This window comes from Gavia stellata, chromosome 1 (genome assembly GCF_030936135.1).
Source record: "Gavia stellata isolate bGavSte3 chromosome 1, bGavSte3.hap2, whole genome shotgun sequence".
In the NCBI taxonomy this organism is placed as follows: domain Eukaryota; kingdom Metazoa; phylum Chordata; class Aves; order Gaviiformes; family Gaviidae; genus Gavia; species Gavia stellata.
The window spans coordinates 104004620-104020666 of record NC_082594.1 but is presented as its reverse complement, the minus strand read 5'-3'; the positions used below and the strand labels follow the sequence as shown (position 1 = coordinate 104020666).

At 37.6% G+C, this 16047-nt stretch overlaps 1 protein-coding gene across 1 annotated transcript in view; it reads left to right on the top strand.

Moving 5' to 3' along the window:
- Positions 1 to 487: 487 nt before the first annotated feature.
- The window catches only part of MAP3K7CL (MAP3K7 C-terminal like), a 28183-nt gene continuing 12623 nt past the window's right edge, over positions 488 to 16047 (top strand). The window contains exons 1-3 of the mRNA XM_009806819.2: positions 488 to 568; positions 1083 to 1191; positions 9925 to 9983. Coding sequence (XP_009805121.1) covers positions 1122 to 1191; positions 9925 to 9983 — 129 coding nt within the window. The 5' untranslated portion in view covers positions 488 to 568; positions 1083 to 1121. The remainder of the gene's footprint in view (positions 569 to 1082; positions 1192 to 9924; positions 9984 to 16047) is intronic.

Sequence of the window (16047 nt, the reverse complement as noted above, 5' to 3'; positions counted from 1 at the left end):
TTAATTTAAAAGCTACTCTCATAATTGTCCACATAGTTGGTATGGATACAATGCACTCTGGATAGCATAGTCTTCAGTCCTAAAATAATTTCTTTATGGGCAGATCTTTTGCGTGCGTGAAGTCCCACTGACTTCATATTCTTCACACACGGAGCTAATCAGAAGATTAAGATCTGTGAATTTTAGCAGCTTTGTGCTAGGTATACAAGGAGATTAAGTTTGCATTCAGCTATTTAATAGAGTTTAACCAAAACTGCTCATTCGAAAGGTGAAATATACATGGCAGAGCTCTGAGTACAACTTTTGAGTGTTCAGAAGTGCTTTAATTACACCATTACAGATCAGTAGTAGCCAATTCTTTTGTTGCACAACAAATCTTTAGTGCCCTGCTTGAAATGAACTAGCAGTTTTCTTAATGGACAGGGTTTCGTCTCAGTAAAACCACCTTTTGGAGTTGGTGGTCTCAGAAGAAAGACCGAGGACTGAATAAGGTGCCAATCCGGGAGTCAAACCCATGCAGACAGACCCCTACACCTGCACAGAGTTCCACTGAAGAATCACCACCAAGGTTTGGACACCCAGTAACTTTCTGACCATTAAGTGTGTGACTATCAGCACAGTTTGACTGGGGGAATATGGGTGGAAGGTAGGAGGATGGGTGTCTCCTCATTGACACCATGTGGAGTGGTGTGCACGTTTCCAATCACATGGCAGGCTTGGGGTCATGTTACTCTCAACTCCCCACCCCTTCTTCCTTCTTCACCTTCAGAACCAGGCAGCATTGCCACGAGTCAAGGCTTACTGAAGGGGCAATGGCGGGGAGCAAGCAGGTGAGGAGAGGGGAAGCTTCCTTTGCCATTGTTCTTTCTAATCTGTAAATAGCAAAAGAAAGGCAGTCTGCACGTAATTTCACTTGAATCATTTTTAAATGGAGAAGTGAAATGGCGCTCCCTTGACTTTGATTCTAAACGTTGCTTAGCTAGAATGAGAAAGGTAGCTGTGAATGCATGAAAAGCATTAAAACTCATTTGTTGAATGGTATGACATGCTCTGTAATAAATATATTGTTTGTATTATTGCAGCTGGAACAAACAAGTAAAAGCATTGACTCAAGTGCCCACATGATCACCACCGCCAGGGTACCTGCTGATAAGCCAGTACGAATTGCCTTCAGCCTGAATGACTCCCCAGGTACAGTTTAATTTATGGAGTAAAACACAATGAAATAATTGCTTTTAAATTTTACATGTTCTTACCAGTGTTTACAATATCAAATGAAGTCCAGTGTTATGGGTGGTTTTTTTTCCTGAGTGATAGCATGTGATCAGTTTTCCTGTCTGATAACTTTTAATGTTTCCATTAACAATTTCATTAGACTAAAACCCTTAGACTGACAGTTTAGATCTTAGCTTTCTTTCAGTAGTTTGTGGAATATACTTAGGACTGTAATTAACTATTAAATTTGCTTGCATATGCAGTGTGTCTGATTTTAAGGAATTTTAAAACAAGAAAAGTAAAAGGACATTTTGTATTGAGGATGAGGCTAGAGCAGGAGGAGACTTTCCCTTCAGCAGGAAGGTTGGAAAGTGCCACACATGCCCAGCTTGGTGAAAGGTTTCAGGAAACGGATGCTCCACATGGCATGTTCCCTGAGAAAGCAGCAGAAATTTCATTGACGTTTATCCTGCCAGCTAGTGCTGATGGAGCATTAATTTCCCCAAACATACCCTGTACATACATGGACACTTTGGCCTTTGGAATAGATGAATATTATTAGTTTGCACCTTAAATATTATTAAGGTCTGGAGAGTAAATCGGAAGTAAATCGGAAGCTGGGAAGCATCCCAAAAAAAGTTGGCTGTGCAGTTGCTAAAGGTGAGTGCCTGGAGTCAGGGTTGAGATGTGTTTATGGCATGAAATATAAGGATCTCTGATAATGATAACTGAAACCCACTGCTGATGAGTGCTTTATGGGACAGTATGCAATATAGGGTTATGTGTGAGGCCGCTTCCTGAGCTTTGTGTGAATAGACTCCCAGCTTGAACCCAATTTTCTCATTTTAAAAATATTTTGGAATATGCATTATCTTTCCTAGCTAACTGTTGTGCAATATTAATTTGCAGCTAGAAGCCTGAAATAAAATCTCATCTCCTATGCAAGGGATTTTAAAAACAAACATTTTCATATGTTATTGCCCATAACATTCAGCTCATAAGGATGAGTGACACAGAAAGATTGGGACAAGGAATATAAAGAAGCACATGTGGCTATCTATGTGCCCTTTTTTCATAAATTAAAAGAATCTGGTAATTACATTTTTATTACAGAAAGTAATAATGAATCATTCTCATCTCTCAAGATATAGTAACATGGTAAATTTCTTATAGGAATTATGGCAAAGATAGGTCTTGAAGAGAGATGTAAAAGAAAGGGGAGTGCTTTTACAAATTATGAAAAAAGAATGCTTATGTGAGACACTGGAAACAAGTCAGGGAAAGCTGAGACCATGGGAAAATCAAAGAGGGTAGAGTGGTTTGTGACAAGAGACGGCAGTAGGAAATGACAAGGTTGTGAATAGCTTGGAAGAAGAGGACATGAAAGGCAGGAAGCCTAGCTTCCTTAACATTGCATCATATTTTATTTTTTACTTTTCTGTCCTGCTAATAATTCCAGCCTTTCTCTTAACATTTAGAGAAGGAAACTCAATTACAGAAAGGTCATCTTTCTCTGCTACATTTTGTTAAAGTTTTCCATAATTTTGAGTCCTTTATTGTATATATACAATTGTTCCTGCAGTATGCAATCCAGAATCTCTGTGAGTACTGATAAAACTATGTAGCAACCAGTTAAGTGAGTTCCACGTTCTCCTCTGCATCACATCTCCTTGGAGGCTACCAGGAGGTCTAAACCAGCATACTGTTTTACCACATCACAGGAATTCTGTTCTTGCTCTTAGTGGTAAGCCTGAACATGATTATTATATTTTATATATTTAAAGAAGGCAAGGCAAATAAACTTCTATCAGGTTTGAAAATTTTCAGCAAACCACAGTTGCATCAAGAGAGCACAAATAAGTATTTAACACTTCTTTTTTTAAGATGGGCTGCAAAAACATTTAACAGACAGACCTTTAGGTATTCCATGCTTGGCGCTTTTTTACATTTTTTTTTTTATATTTCTTTAATATTTTTTTCTCCTTGACAATGATATTTGTTTTCAGTTCAAACAGGACTTACCTGCGGTAAGTGTGATCGTAAAGTATCAGGTGAGGCTTGTGTACTGCTAGGGTATATACAAAAAGTCCTTCACCAGGTCTAAGTGGTGGGGGAATCTGTCTGACCAGCTTTTCCTTAAATTTTACCTCACTTGAAAGGCACAGTGACCGGTTTCACCAAGTAAGGCTGCATTCTCCTTCCGGGGGCTGTACAACTGCTTGCTAGGAGGAACTGGCAGCATAACTAGATATAAAAAGGGGAAATGGAATGTTTCTTCTGGGTGGTGATTATCTCACTGGCTAGGATTGTAACCAAGCACTGGGTGTGAGGAGCAGCAACAGGAGAAACTGCTCTCAACTCATGAGAAGAGATTGCTTTGTGTTAACTGACCTACAAGACTGGAGCTGGCTTATCCTGAGTGTACAAGAAATAATTTAATTGTGTTATATTATTTGTCAGTCAACATCTGATGACTGAAATCCTGGACAGCTTTGTGCAGTATTTTAAATGTGAAATTAGGCTAATCTATTCCTTAAATGTCTCAGGAGCAGCCCATCAGCGGGTGCTATATAAGAAGATAATTTTATTGTGTATCTCTTATCCTGTATATATAGAGATCTATGTTTGGCTTTTTTACTCAAGTTCACTAAGCTGCCATCAAACATAGATTTCCCAGGGTGTGTCTGCACACCATATTGCACCATTTTGACCTAAGGTACCATTTTAAATTAATGAATTTGAAACATTATTTCAGCCTATCTTGTATCACTTGGAAACTAATGCAAGTTAAACTGAATATGGTGTTCCAAAATTTAAATAAGTGTTCCCAAATAGAAAGTTCATTGTCATTTATCAACATCAATTTAATTAAACCAATAAAATTCAGTATGTCCTAATTTATATCACTAACTCTTATTTACTGAACATATTAAGATAGAATTATTATAACAGGAATTTTACTAAATTTAGACAAGTGGATTTGTTTTGTGTAGTAGTTTTAAGGGGAGGTTTATAGGTAAACATCTCTTCACCTTGCCTCCTAGAATAAAAGCTTGAATCTAGATGAAGAGTTCTGCTAGTGACATGTGATAAATGACTGGTTTTGAAATTATTAGTAATTTCTTTTGTTTGAAATTAGTCTACCTCTGATAGCACTCTGCAGAAAAATCACTGATAACAAAGGCAAAATATACATCTTCTAATGAAACTGACAGACAGTGGAATGGTGTAATATTTTTGCAAGCATAGCAAATGACTTATTTTATTCTTCTTTATGCCTTTGTTATCCTAGTGACCATGAAGAATTTTTTTCTTTTTTAGTTGATCATGCAAGATTGTTTTGCAATGGTTGCTTCTTCAATAACAACCTTCAAATCCCTACTTCATCCTCATTTTGGTTGTAATGGCAACAGAGGCTTTCCAGCAGATAATCTATTGGCTGAAAACCAGTGGGGATTTCTAAAATGTATGGCTAAAATTTACAAAGCTAGTTTCCTAAAACTACACCCAACCTACAAGTAAGTGGCTTGATCTTTGGGAAGTCAGACAGGAACTTAGGTGAGATACCCTCAAAGGGATAGTGGCTGTGCATTCATCAGAGGATGCTTTAGGCTGAGGTGAAGGTATATGGAGTAGGAGGGCTTTGCTCTTATCTCTTCTGTTATGGGTTATTGCTATTTTTGGGAGGTTCACAACTCTTATTATTGAGCAAGCCTTCATAGCCTATTCCTGGGTCAGGCAGTGACCATTCCCCACTATTTTACAAGTGAGGTAACTGCGAGGTTGTGTAAGGTCACGTCAGGCAGGGCTGTGAATAGAAGCCCGGGAGCTTCACGCAGCAGTGCCAAGTCGCAGTCACTTAGCCACACAGCCTTCCAGGACGAATTTGATGAGTCTATGCTTGTCTGTCAGTAATCAGGGCTGGAGCTGCTGGATCTCACTGCCCTCCTAGGGCCAAGACTGGACCCCAGTACACAGTTTGCCAGTGTCGTCCTGCTGCGAGTTGCAGTGCTCGCAGTTGAGTTTGAGCAATTTTCCTGTGTAAGGGCTGATCTACTTACAGGATAACAGCCTACTTATGTTACCAATTTAATTCTTTAATTTAGGAGGAAGAGATCTGAATACACTTGCCCACGCATGTAGGAGAAAAAAATAGTACCTGAGTGTATAATTAAAGACTGGATCATAACTCAGTTACTCAAGGAAGCAGAGCTGTGATTGGCATTTCCTAAATTTTGAGTGCCTGATTTAGCAACCTTAATGTGCTTTCAACACATTTAAATTTTTATGTTCTATTTCTGTCTATCTTTGTGAAGATCCTAGAGAAACTCTAATTTGCAAGTTTATACTGCAAATAAATCAGAGGTTGTTCTTAAAGTATTTATTCATTAACTATTGACTGTAGCCCACAGTTCAGCTAAATGGAGCAGCCACATAGGAAGAGACTGAGGTGTTATGCTTCATTGTACCAGACATTGTGTCAGTCAGACAGTGAAGTGTGAGGGATTTCGCTCGTTCATCTACATGATGGAGGTCTGGGCTATTGGAATCTCCAGAAGGCCAGAACATGGTTAAATAAGTGAAGCTTTCCCAAAAGCATGATTCATTCTCAAATGTGCAACATTAGCATATATCAGGGGACTGAATGCATCAGGACATTGCTGATAAGTAGTAAGCCTTTTGTATGAAGACAGTCTTAATACAGTTCAGCCTTCTAAATCAGATGGCTTGTGTGGATCTCTGTACCACATATTTGAAGCCCATCTCCTGTTTGTATTAATAGCTGCTATCAGCAGAGAAACAAGAGCTCACCTGGACAGTGAAGGCTGAGCAGCTTAGCCTTGCTGTCTTTACACAAAGTTGCCCATCACACCATTTCAGCATGAAGGTGCATTGGCTGGGCAGCATGCTTAGGGAGCTTGTTCTTTTGTTATGTTGCTAGTTTTGCTGTAGGTATGGTCAGAGAGCTGGATCTGACATAGAAGGGTACTTTATCTCAGCCCAACTGGATGGAAAGTAAAAGGAGGAAGTAATTTCCCTGGAGACTCTCCCTCAGATGCTCTCTGTTATAATGACAGTTTTCAGCAACAAGCACAGTGAATGTATGAACCTGATAAAACAAACATGAAAGTCAAACTATTCCATACACATGAACCAAGTCTTTGGTTAAAAAACCATCAACTGTATGTGCAGAGAGTTCATCTTGTAATCAGACTACAGGTCTTTACCTTTAGTGCACTTTTAAATATAGACATTCAAAACTAGTTTCAGGATCTATGGGAAATCAGGAAGTGCTACTCATTTAGAAATCGTGCAACAGATACTTTAATTTAGGTGGCTGTGATGAAGTCCCTGATCTGACTCTTTCACATCACAGGTTAGTGCTGTTGAGTTTGCTGGGATGGCCATAACATTCACGTGTATGTTTTTCCTCCTTTTTTGTTTTCTTTTGACCAGAATCTTGACTCATTTTCAGGTGCAGCAAGTTGTAGTCTCTGATTTTTTTATATTTCTATTTTTAAACAAAATATGTTTTCAACAACCAGCTTGAATTATAAATCCTTTTTCTTTATGAGTGACAGGGAAGGGAGCAGTAAAATAGTGACCACAGGGGTGAGATGCTGTTTGTATCTGGTGAGGAATCAGCCTAATTATTTTCAGGGGTTTGTGGTACAGAAAAGCCACTAATTTTATTATAAAGGCAGTCTTTGATTATATCAGTGATTCCTTGTAACAATCTAGGCACTCATTAAATATTGATAATAAATTGAGAAAAGGAGAAAAAGATATTTCTGAATTCTGTGTCTAGTTAAGGAGATGAAGAATAGAAAAGAATAAATACAGACAGGCAAGGAGATAGTTATGAGAGTGTTTTGGTCTTCAGAGTATTTTCTTTGACATTTCAGACATTTTCACTGTTTCTGATTTTCAAAGTCATAGATTTTTAAGGCTAGAGGCCGATGCGATTTTGTCTGATCTCCTGTGTTAACACCCAGTATGCAAGCTTGTAAGGGCAATAGTGATTCGTCTGGAAGAAAATGCAAGAGTTTCTATCTTTCCTCTTGACTTTCTGAAAACATCGTCAAAAAAGTTTAAGGAGGCGAATGACTGCTGTCATTTGCTTTCTGCTTATGTGAAATCTAAGCGTGTTTAGTTTTTACCAAGTGATTGTTGTTGTTATTGTTGTGGATGTTACTTTGACAACAGTGAAACAGACTGACCTAATGTAGTAATTTATTTCACTGGAAGCTCTGGGGAAAGTTTTTTGTTGTTCTTTTTGTGGAAAACAAGCTTGCAGTTAGCGGTGAAGATTTCTGTTTATTTTTGTACATTAAATAATTCAGCTGAAAATTTCAGAGAGCCTAAGATAATTAGGAACTCAGAAAAATTTCAAGCCACTGAAGTCCCAAACTTTTCTTGATGATGTTCTGCACATCAGATGATGATTTAAACAAGTCTTAAACTAGCATAACTAAAAAAAACCCTAGCAGCTGTTCAATAGATGCTAGGGCAGGCCCATTATAAAATGTACTATGGTATGCCATAATGGTTAGGATACCAATATGTTCTATTTTTAGTACCATTGACTCAGTCACTTGAGTTCGAAAAATAAGCAGTGAACATCTGTTTATTGAAAGGATTTCCTCTATAGTAATTTCTCTCTATATTCCATGCTTTTTAAAGTATTTCCAAACTTTTTTTTACTGGTTCTTTTCTGAAGATAGTCCAATATACTTTCTAATATTCTGACACTGCATTAATTTTGTTTTCTTATTAATATCCAATGCAGTGAAAAAGTAATTATTGGCTGATGTTTCTTTAAAATTCTTGGGGTTGTTTTTCCTTTGTTTTTCTTAAGTTAAAATTGTTCGAGGTCCCTCCTTAAAGCTACTGTACCAAAGATTGTACTGCTGGAATTGTCAAAACAAATAGCAGCTTAACTGCTGTCCACGACTCTGGTCCAATATCTCTGTCAGAATATTTAACAGCTATTCAGCCAAATATTTGTAGAGCAGCTGTACCCCTAGTCGGACTGAGTCCTATTCCGTCCTTCCTTTTAGCCTTGCCATATGATTCATCTTTCTTCTTTTAGAATATTAGTCTATTTTTAAACATTGTACAAGAAAGCAACAGCAAATTAAAGGTAAACACTTGCATATCAGTGTGATAGAATTCCGTACAATTAAAGCAATTTAAGTATTTTCCAGAATGGACATGTTTGGGACATGGTGTGAAAGATGAAGTTGTGTGTGTGTGTGTGTGTGACTTTTTGTTAATACTAGCAAGACCCCTACCCCATGAAAATATAGAACTTCACTTTGTTTCCTGAGGAAGTTCAAAAGCTTTTGCTTTTGCCTTCTGTATCACTGTATTCTTTTTTTTCTTCTCTGGGCAGCCCTTCCTAGAGGTGGCCAGCTCTAGCTATGTTAGTTAAAGTAAGGCTTTGACCGTATGTTACCAGCATGTTTATTCTTCATAGGATTAGGTGGCTTATTTTTTCCCCCTAACCTACTTTGCTGTATGACCACTGGGGGCACGATAAAGAGATAACAAATATTTGACAAATAATTTAAATACTAGTCTGTACTCTTTAAAAATATTCAGAATCCTCTTAATCTTGTTGGGGTTTTGTTGTAGTGTACAAGTCTGCCACCATAGAGCAGTTTGCAGGATCTGACCTATGTTAGCAATTTTCTCCTATGAGAGCCATCCTTGTTTAATTTTGACACATTACAAATAACTGACTCTGTAAGCTAGCTAATAGTAACCTTCTCTTCACCTCCCATAACCTGTAGTAAGATACATAAACAGTCACCACAATCCAATGCAAAACTGATAGTGTGAAAGTCACTGAGAAAGAAATATTGCAGTGCCTAGCTGTGACGCTACCAAGTATGATTCATATTTCTGATCTCAGTCCAGCTACTAGTGGGCAGGTGTCCACATCACAACACTGACGTAACTGGCACAGTCTGTCCCACCTTTGCTGGAAGCCTGTACTAAAAATAAATAAATAAAAAAACCCACAGTTTGCCTTGTTGTCATGAATGAACTAACTCTAGCCCATAAAGATTGTTATCTGCATGTTAGAGTAAAGACATTTCTTTGCAGTATGGAGAAATTTGTGGTGCTTCCCCACTGTAATCACGTCTGTGTAGATAACAGTCTTCTAGTTCCAAGGTTACCTGTCTGGTTTGTATATTCTTGTGGTAGCCTTTGGGTGGTAGTAGAAAAGGTTTCTGTTATTGTTGGTTTAGCCCTGATAAGTCATTGTATTGTGATGGGGAAGATATCTTTCCCTTCATTCAAATAATGAACTCTTTGGTAGTGAGGATGCTATCCTTGGAAGATTCTTTACTTTGCAGTGTAATGGAGAGGTCAGGAAGAAAGATTGTTTGGATTTATTGTTTTTACTAGATTATCACATGTTCTACTGTTCTAACTGGCTTTGTTTTCTTTCTTAATCACTGCAATGCAAAATAGGCTTTCTGTCTTTACAGCACCTAAACATTTTCTTATTGCCAACCCACTAGTATTTTCAAGGAGTCTGTTAAGGTATCTCAAGGGTAGAAGAATAAGCAGATGCGGAGGTGTTTGCAGGATCCCAATATTATTGTGAATATATGCAATGTAGAATTACATTAAACAGATCATTTGAAATACACTTTTTGGTAGACATTGACTTTTAACATCATGTTTACGTTTTAGATGATGCTTCCTCTGAAAACTTCCCTTTGGCATTTCCAGAACTAGATCAGCAGCTGCAGGTAAACTTTTTTTACTACAGTTCTACTTCACATTCACTACATTTGTTATGATAAAAAAACCTCTGGTTTTTACACTAAGGTGAAAGTTTTCAGTGGTGCTTCTCTAACCTATTAACATTTAATAAGACTGTGTATTTCTATAGAAGAAAACATTGTCTTTTCAAGTTCTGCAGAAAAATCGGTATGACATTTTTAATCCAGTTGCAAGGAAATGACTATTTTAACAATCTCACCTGCTTTTAAATTTTTTTTTACAATTCCTGTGCAAAACACAGCACATACTACTGCACTGCAATGAAGAGAGTTCTTGTGGTTTTGATGGGAGAAGGAATGAGCCAGGTGTTATATTCTCATGCCTACAGGCTATGCTAAGACCGGTATGATCAGCTTTCTATGAAGCATTCTAAGAGAATGCGAAGGTATATTTTGTAGTGCCATATTATCTCTAATCTTGGGTAACTACAGCCAGTCATCAGGATTGATGAGAGCCTCCTCAAAGTTACTCTAGTTCGTGCTGCATAGCCAGCAACCCCAATGGTTGCCCTAGCAGGTGTCTGTAGACAGCAGGGGATAAAAGTGGTGAATCTTTTTGTGACCAGTCCGATTTGTCAGCGTAGCACAATGGAGCCCTGATATACTGGACAATCAGACAGCAGTTAATGGCAACTGTGTGGTTCACCAGGCACAGAGCCAGTTCTGTATCCAGGGATTATTTCCCTTTCCTCTGTGGCGGTTCTGGAGTGTTTGCTGGCTTTTGTAAACTACTTCAGATCATCTGTTTCCCAGGAGCATTTAGACTTCCTCTGATATTTCAATATGAAGGCAGTTGTTTCCTGAGTGTAAATTGAGAAAGGCGTTAGCAGACCGTGTTCAATGATGTCATCCTTCCTGTCCCCGTCAACTAGTGAGACAACACTGGAGGGCTGCTGACTTAAAGGACTGTCTTTTCTCTCCTGCTGCTCTCATCAAAAGGATGACTGAGGAAGGAATGGAGGATGACAGAGACTCTTCCCTCTAATCCTGAGAATAGGGGCAGGTTCCTTAGGCATAACTAGGAAAGATTAAAGGAACGAATAACAAGATTTGGGCTGAAAGGAACAGGGCAATGTGTTGGCCTCTTTATTCTACTGATCTTCCAGTGCAGCAAAGACAATTGATTTTTTTTTTCCCCTCAGAAGAATTCAATTTGGGAAAAGCAATATTGGTTTGTGGCTGAAGCACTGAATTGAAAGTAAAGAACCTGCATTCTGTTTCCAACACTGTCAGTGACACATTGTGTGATCCTAGAGGAGTTGCTTCATCCCTCTGCTCATTTCTGAAATGAGGTTAATAATTTTTACCTTTTTTGTTGAAGACCATTGAGATCAATGGGTGAAGATTGCTCTGAAAGAGCACAGTATGATTATCATTACTACTGTTGGTACATAAAAACAAAATTATTAGTGTTAGACGTAGGTACTTTACAGGCCAAGTGATGATTTTTTTATTAGGACTTTTATGACCCATTTCTGGAACATATAATGTACTCTAAATATGTAATTTCATGATAGACTGAAATTGTTCCCCTGGAAGCATTCAAGTCTGCTGGATAAATAATAGCCCTTCAGTAAAAGTTTTTTAAGTACGCACTAGAGCAATTTCACTAAGTACACCCTCTTGGTCTGTTAAGTACCTGACTTTTTTTTCCAAGAGAACCTTCTCTTACTCCCATGATCTCAATATGATAACAAATTCAAAGAAACAGTCAAAGGCTTTGATTCAGATATTGTTCTTTTTATTATCCTTCAGAAACTTTTTTTGGTAATATTGAGGTAGTTGAAAGGATAACTTAGGAGGACTATCTGGCTGACTCAACCACTCAAAAGTATAAAGTTAATGGTAGTGCTTCATCCTTTAGCTTTTCAAGCTTATGTGTGTATTTATATTTAGATGCCCTTATGTTCAACCAGAGGCAGTTAAGTTGACACAGGGTTCTGAGCTGATGCAGAGGTAACAGGGTATTTAGCTTTAGCAATGGGAAACTTAAATTTCCTTGCTTTTGTCAATCTGGATCACAGCTTAAAGTTATAACTATTTAATGTAATTATGTTACATTTATACTGCTTTAAAATTTCAAACAAGAAATAACTGTAACACAGTTATAATTTACATAGTTACATTTTCATATTAATTACTGTTTTAAATTGCTATAATCCAAACTGCTAAGGGTGTGTCAGCCCTGTATAGAATGTGGTTGCAATTTATGTTAATGTAACCATACCAGCTTTGAAACAGGTAGCTCCTGTGTTACAGAAGCAAACTACAACATGGGCTTCACCAGGACCTGCAGAAATACTGAGTAGTGGTGTCTCTTGTCATTCCATCCATGCTTTTCTCTATCCCAAAGTTAGCTAGTATAAAGCAGCACACATGAAGTGTCATGTAAACGAACACTTTAATCAACTATGGCATAGCAGCCTGAAATGCTTGAATTTGTAAGAATGCTGGTACATATTTTCATAATAAAAATATCACGTATAGAGCCACAAGATTTTCATCACCATGCCATAAATACAGTCAAAAGCATTTGTATTTTATTTAAAGAAGCAAGCTATAAATGCAGGGTAGGTGGCTGTATAATAATAGGCACTTTAAAAAAAAAAAAAGTAATAACTTTCCATGTTTCAAACATACAAAGGAAAATTTTGAAACCTGTTTTAAAAACAAAACAAACAAACAAAAAGGCCAAATTTGCTGATCTGCAGGTTGGATTTTGAGCAGCTTGAAAGCTATGTAAGTTCACTGAGTGACTTGGAAAATCAGAGCCTTAGAATTTTATGCATGCAGGCAGCAGACCACAGCCTGAGTACCAAGCAATTTGCACCTCTGTTTTAGGCTTCAAGCCCTTGTCCTTCTATGTTAGGCCCTGGCAGACAACTTGGCTGTTTGAGCAGAATTACCTAGTGTTCCCACTTTTCCTACCACGATCCTACCATACCTACTCCCTGGGTACTGGTATCCGATGGCAGGGCAAAGTTCAGTGCAGCCTCCCCCTTGACAGGGTAATAAACCGTGCTGCCCAAGCAATGGCACCAACTTTACAGCGGTAGAGGTAGGATTTGCTGGAGAAAAGGTATTTCTAGGAGACTAACTGCAAATACCTAATTCTCTATAAGGGCTCTTACTAGAGGACAATCCTAGTTGAAAGTTACAGTTTCTTTCTGAAGAACAAAAATGATCAGTATAGTGTGCTGATCTACTAGCTAGGTTCAGACCAAAAATGTTGTCTTTTCCAATTACCTTTTTGAATGTTACGTTTTTCTACTATTCTGAGAGGAAGAAATTCCAAGAAGCAATTTGTAAGAAAATAATATCAATTCTCTAACTCAAAACTTTTGCTTTTTTTTTTTTTTCTTTTTTAACTTAAAGAAAGAAAAGTATGGTCAACCAAACACAAAAGCCCTGCATATGAGAACAGAGCAGTTTAAGCTGTATGCAGGAAAAGCCTGGTGTCTTTTGTAGCTTTATTATTAAAAAAACTACAAAGAAGTTCCTGATATTCTACCAGTGAAACAAAGCTCATATTAATAAACTTCTTGCTTTCAACTCCTTTTTTATGCAGTATTGGAAATTAGCCTCTCCCCACTGATGAGCAACACTTTGAATGAGGCTAAAGCGCTTGCTTATTTGGGCTTCAGTGTCATTTCCCCCCCTCCCTTGTGTGAGCAATGTGGTGGGTAGTGCAGCGAGGGTAAGCTTGCTACATTTGTCAGTTTGTTATTGGGAAATGCTAACCTTTGCCTCATGTAAAAGTTGGACTGGGCCTTGGAAGGCGCTTCCTTGATTAGCTGCATAGTGGGTGGCGGCCCCTCTGACAGACACTCTACTACGGGTTATCCGCTATATTTAGACATCTACATCAGCATCTAAGGCCTTGTTGTTTAGGTCACTGAATATAGAGGAAGGTATCTAGTGTTAAGTACCCGCATTACTACGCCCTGTGTGCTGTCTGTCCTGTTCCAGCATTTCCTGTGACTTGCTCAGTTTATCTCCCTCTTCTCCATCAAAATCTTTATTCCAGCTGGGAGTTTGATCTTGAAGAGGGAAGAACATAAGTCACATACAGATGCACAGGGAATTCTGTAATTCTTTATCATCTCTTCTCATGAAATCATGAGCTTGAGAGAGACATTTATGTCATATTTTGTATTACAAATCTCTTGAGATCAATGGAGTTAGGTGACCGTAAAATTGCTGCAACAGAGAAAAGACTCCAACCATTTATAATATCAGTTTGTTAACTCAAGGGGTAGTTTTTCATGCTCAAGTGGGAAATGTCTATACAAAAGAAGTAATGAAAATATTATGAAATGGACAGGTTTTTGTGTGTGATACAAATATTTAGCAGAAACTTTGTTTACTCTGGAACTTTAATAATGGAGCTATTGCTTCTACTGACTACCAAGACTCTTGTTAGACACATACAAATTGTTTTAGAAAGTTTAAAAGTATATTGTATTTTTAAAGGGTGTGCTGTATTTTTTAATATGTATTAAATTCCAAGAGAATTCCTAGAGTACCGTGGTAGTCTATAATTAGAATTGATTGCCTATGAACTTGATAAGTCTCCTGTAATGCTGCTGTGATAACTATGATCTTATATTAGATTATGTAAGACATGGATGTTTACAAAGTCAGAGCATCATACTAACGTTAGAAAAGAATGGGAAATCTCTCAGGAAAGGAGAGCAAAACTCTCAATTGCTCCCATCCAGTTGACTTGAATTGTTTGGAGGAAAGAGAACTGCTTACTTTCGTAGTAAAACTAGACTAGACTAGATATATCCTAGACTAGATATATGAAACTGGTTGAAGAGTTCCAGTTGCACAACAAAAAGTAGCTGCAATATGCAGCTATCACTTTTGTTTGGAATAATGTGGTTTCTTCCATCATGGAAGAGTACACAAGGCCATATAATGAACGTGGGCCATGTGCAAAATATTGGCACTGAACTTTCTGATTTTCCAGAATATTTTAGCTGAAAATTACCAAATTTACAAAAAGTGAGACACCACTCTTTAATTAGACTAGTGCTAAAGACTACCTTCTAGACGAGTCCACATGCCTAGCTGGCAAAACTGCATGATACAATTTTTTCTTTAAACTCCAACCTTTTCAGGAGAAAGTTCTGCTTTTTTTTCCACAGTAGAACCAAAAAGTAAATGCAAACAAACAAAGGTGAATTAAAAAATAAACTGTTTTAAAATTTTTGAACACTTGGTTGACACTATCAACTATACATCTTTTGTGGGTATGGAGTGCTGATATTCATATGGCAAGGCAAAAGAAACTTTGTCATGTGAGTAAAGCAAAAAAAAACCTGAAAACTGTCCTTTTGTGTCCCCCAGCAAAGGTTTTAATTAGAACAGCTCCTTCAACCTGTCTTAAAAAAACAGACCAAACCACTCAGACTCTTTCTATTTCTTCATGAACTGCCTTTGCATATCATCTTCCAACATCTTTCATATCTGGATTCCAAACAAAAATCTAAATAAACAGTGCATATGTCTTGTAAAGATGTACATACATATGTGCAGTTACAGAATAGCTTATGACAGGCTCTTTTACTGTCTACTTGCTGGATTCTGTAGAAAGTTTGTCAACATCACAGTGTTCAACAAAATACAAGGAAAAAATCACACCTTGTTGAAAGTCGGACATAGTAGGATAGACCACCAGTATCACTGAAAGTTGTAGCTTTTGTGCTAGCTTTGTGAACAAAATCAGAGATGCTGTGTGTGCATATTTTACCAGCACAGGAAAATGAGGGTGGATGACACTGAAGCCTGAAATAAGCAGGATTAAAAGTAGCAACTGTTGCCATTAAATATAACTTTCTTTGGCAGGGGTGGTTTTTGCTTATGTAGCAGGTATGCTTTTATATATATTAATTTATGGACGGACAAGATATTTCATGAAGTAACAAGCTTGGGCTGTCCTAAGGAGAAATTAAAGTATGGCTGTTGGCTTCAGAGTGAAAAAAAAATATACTACAAATTGAACTTTATTAAGGCTTGTTGTAAC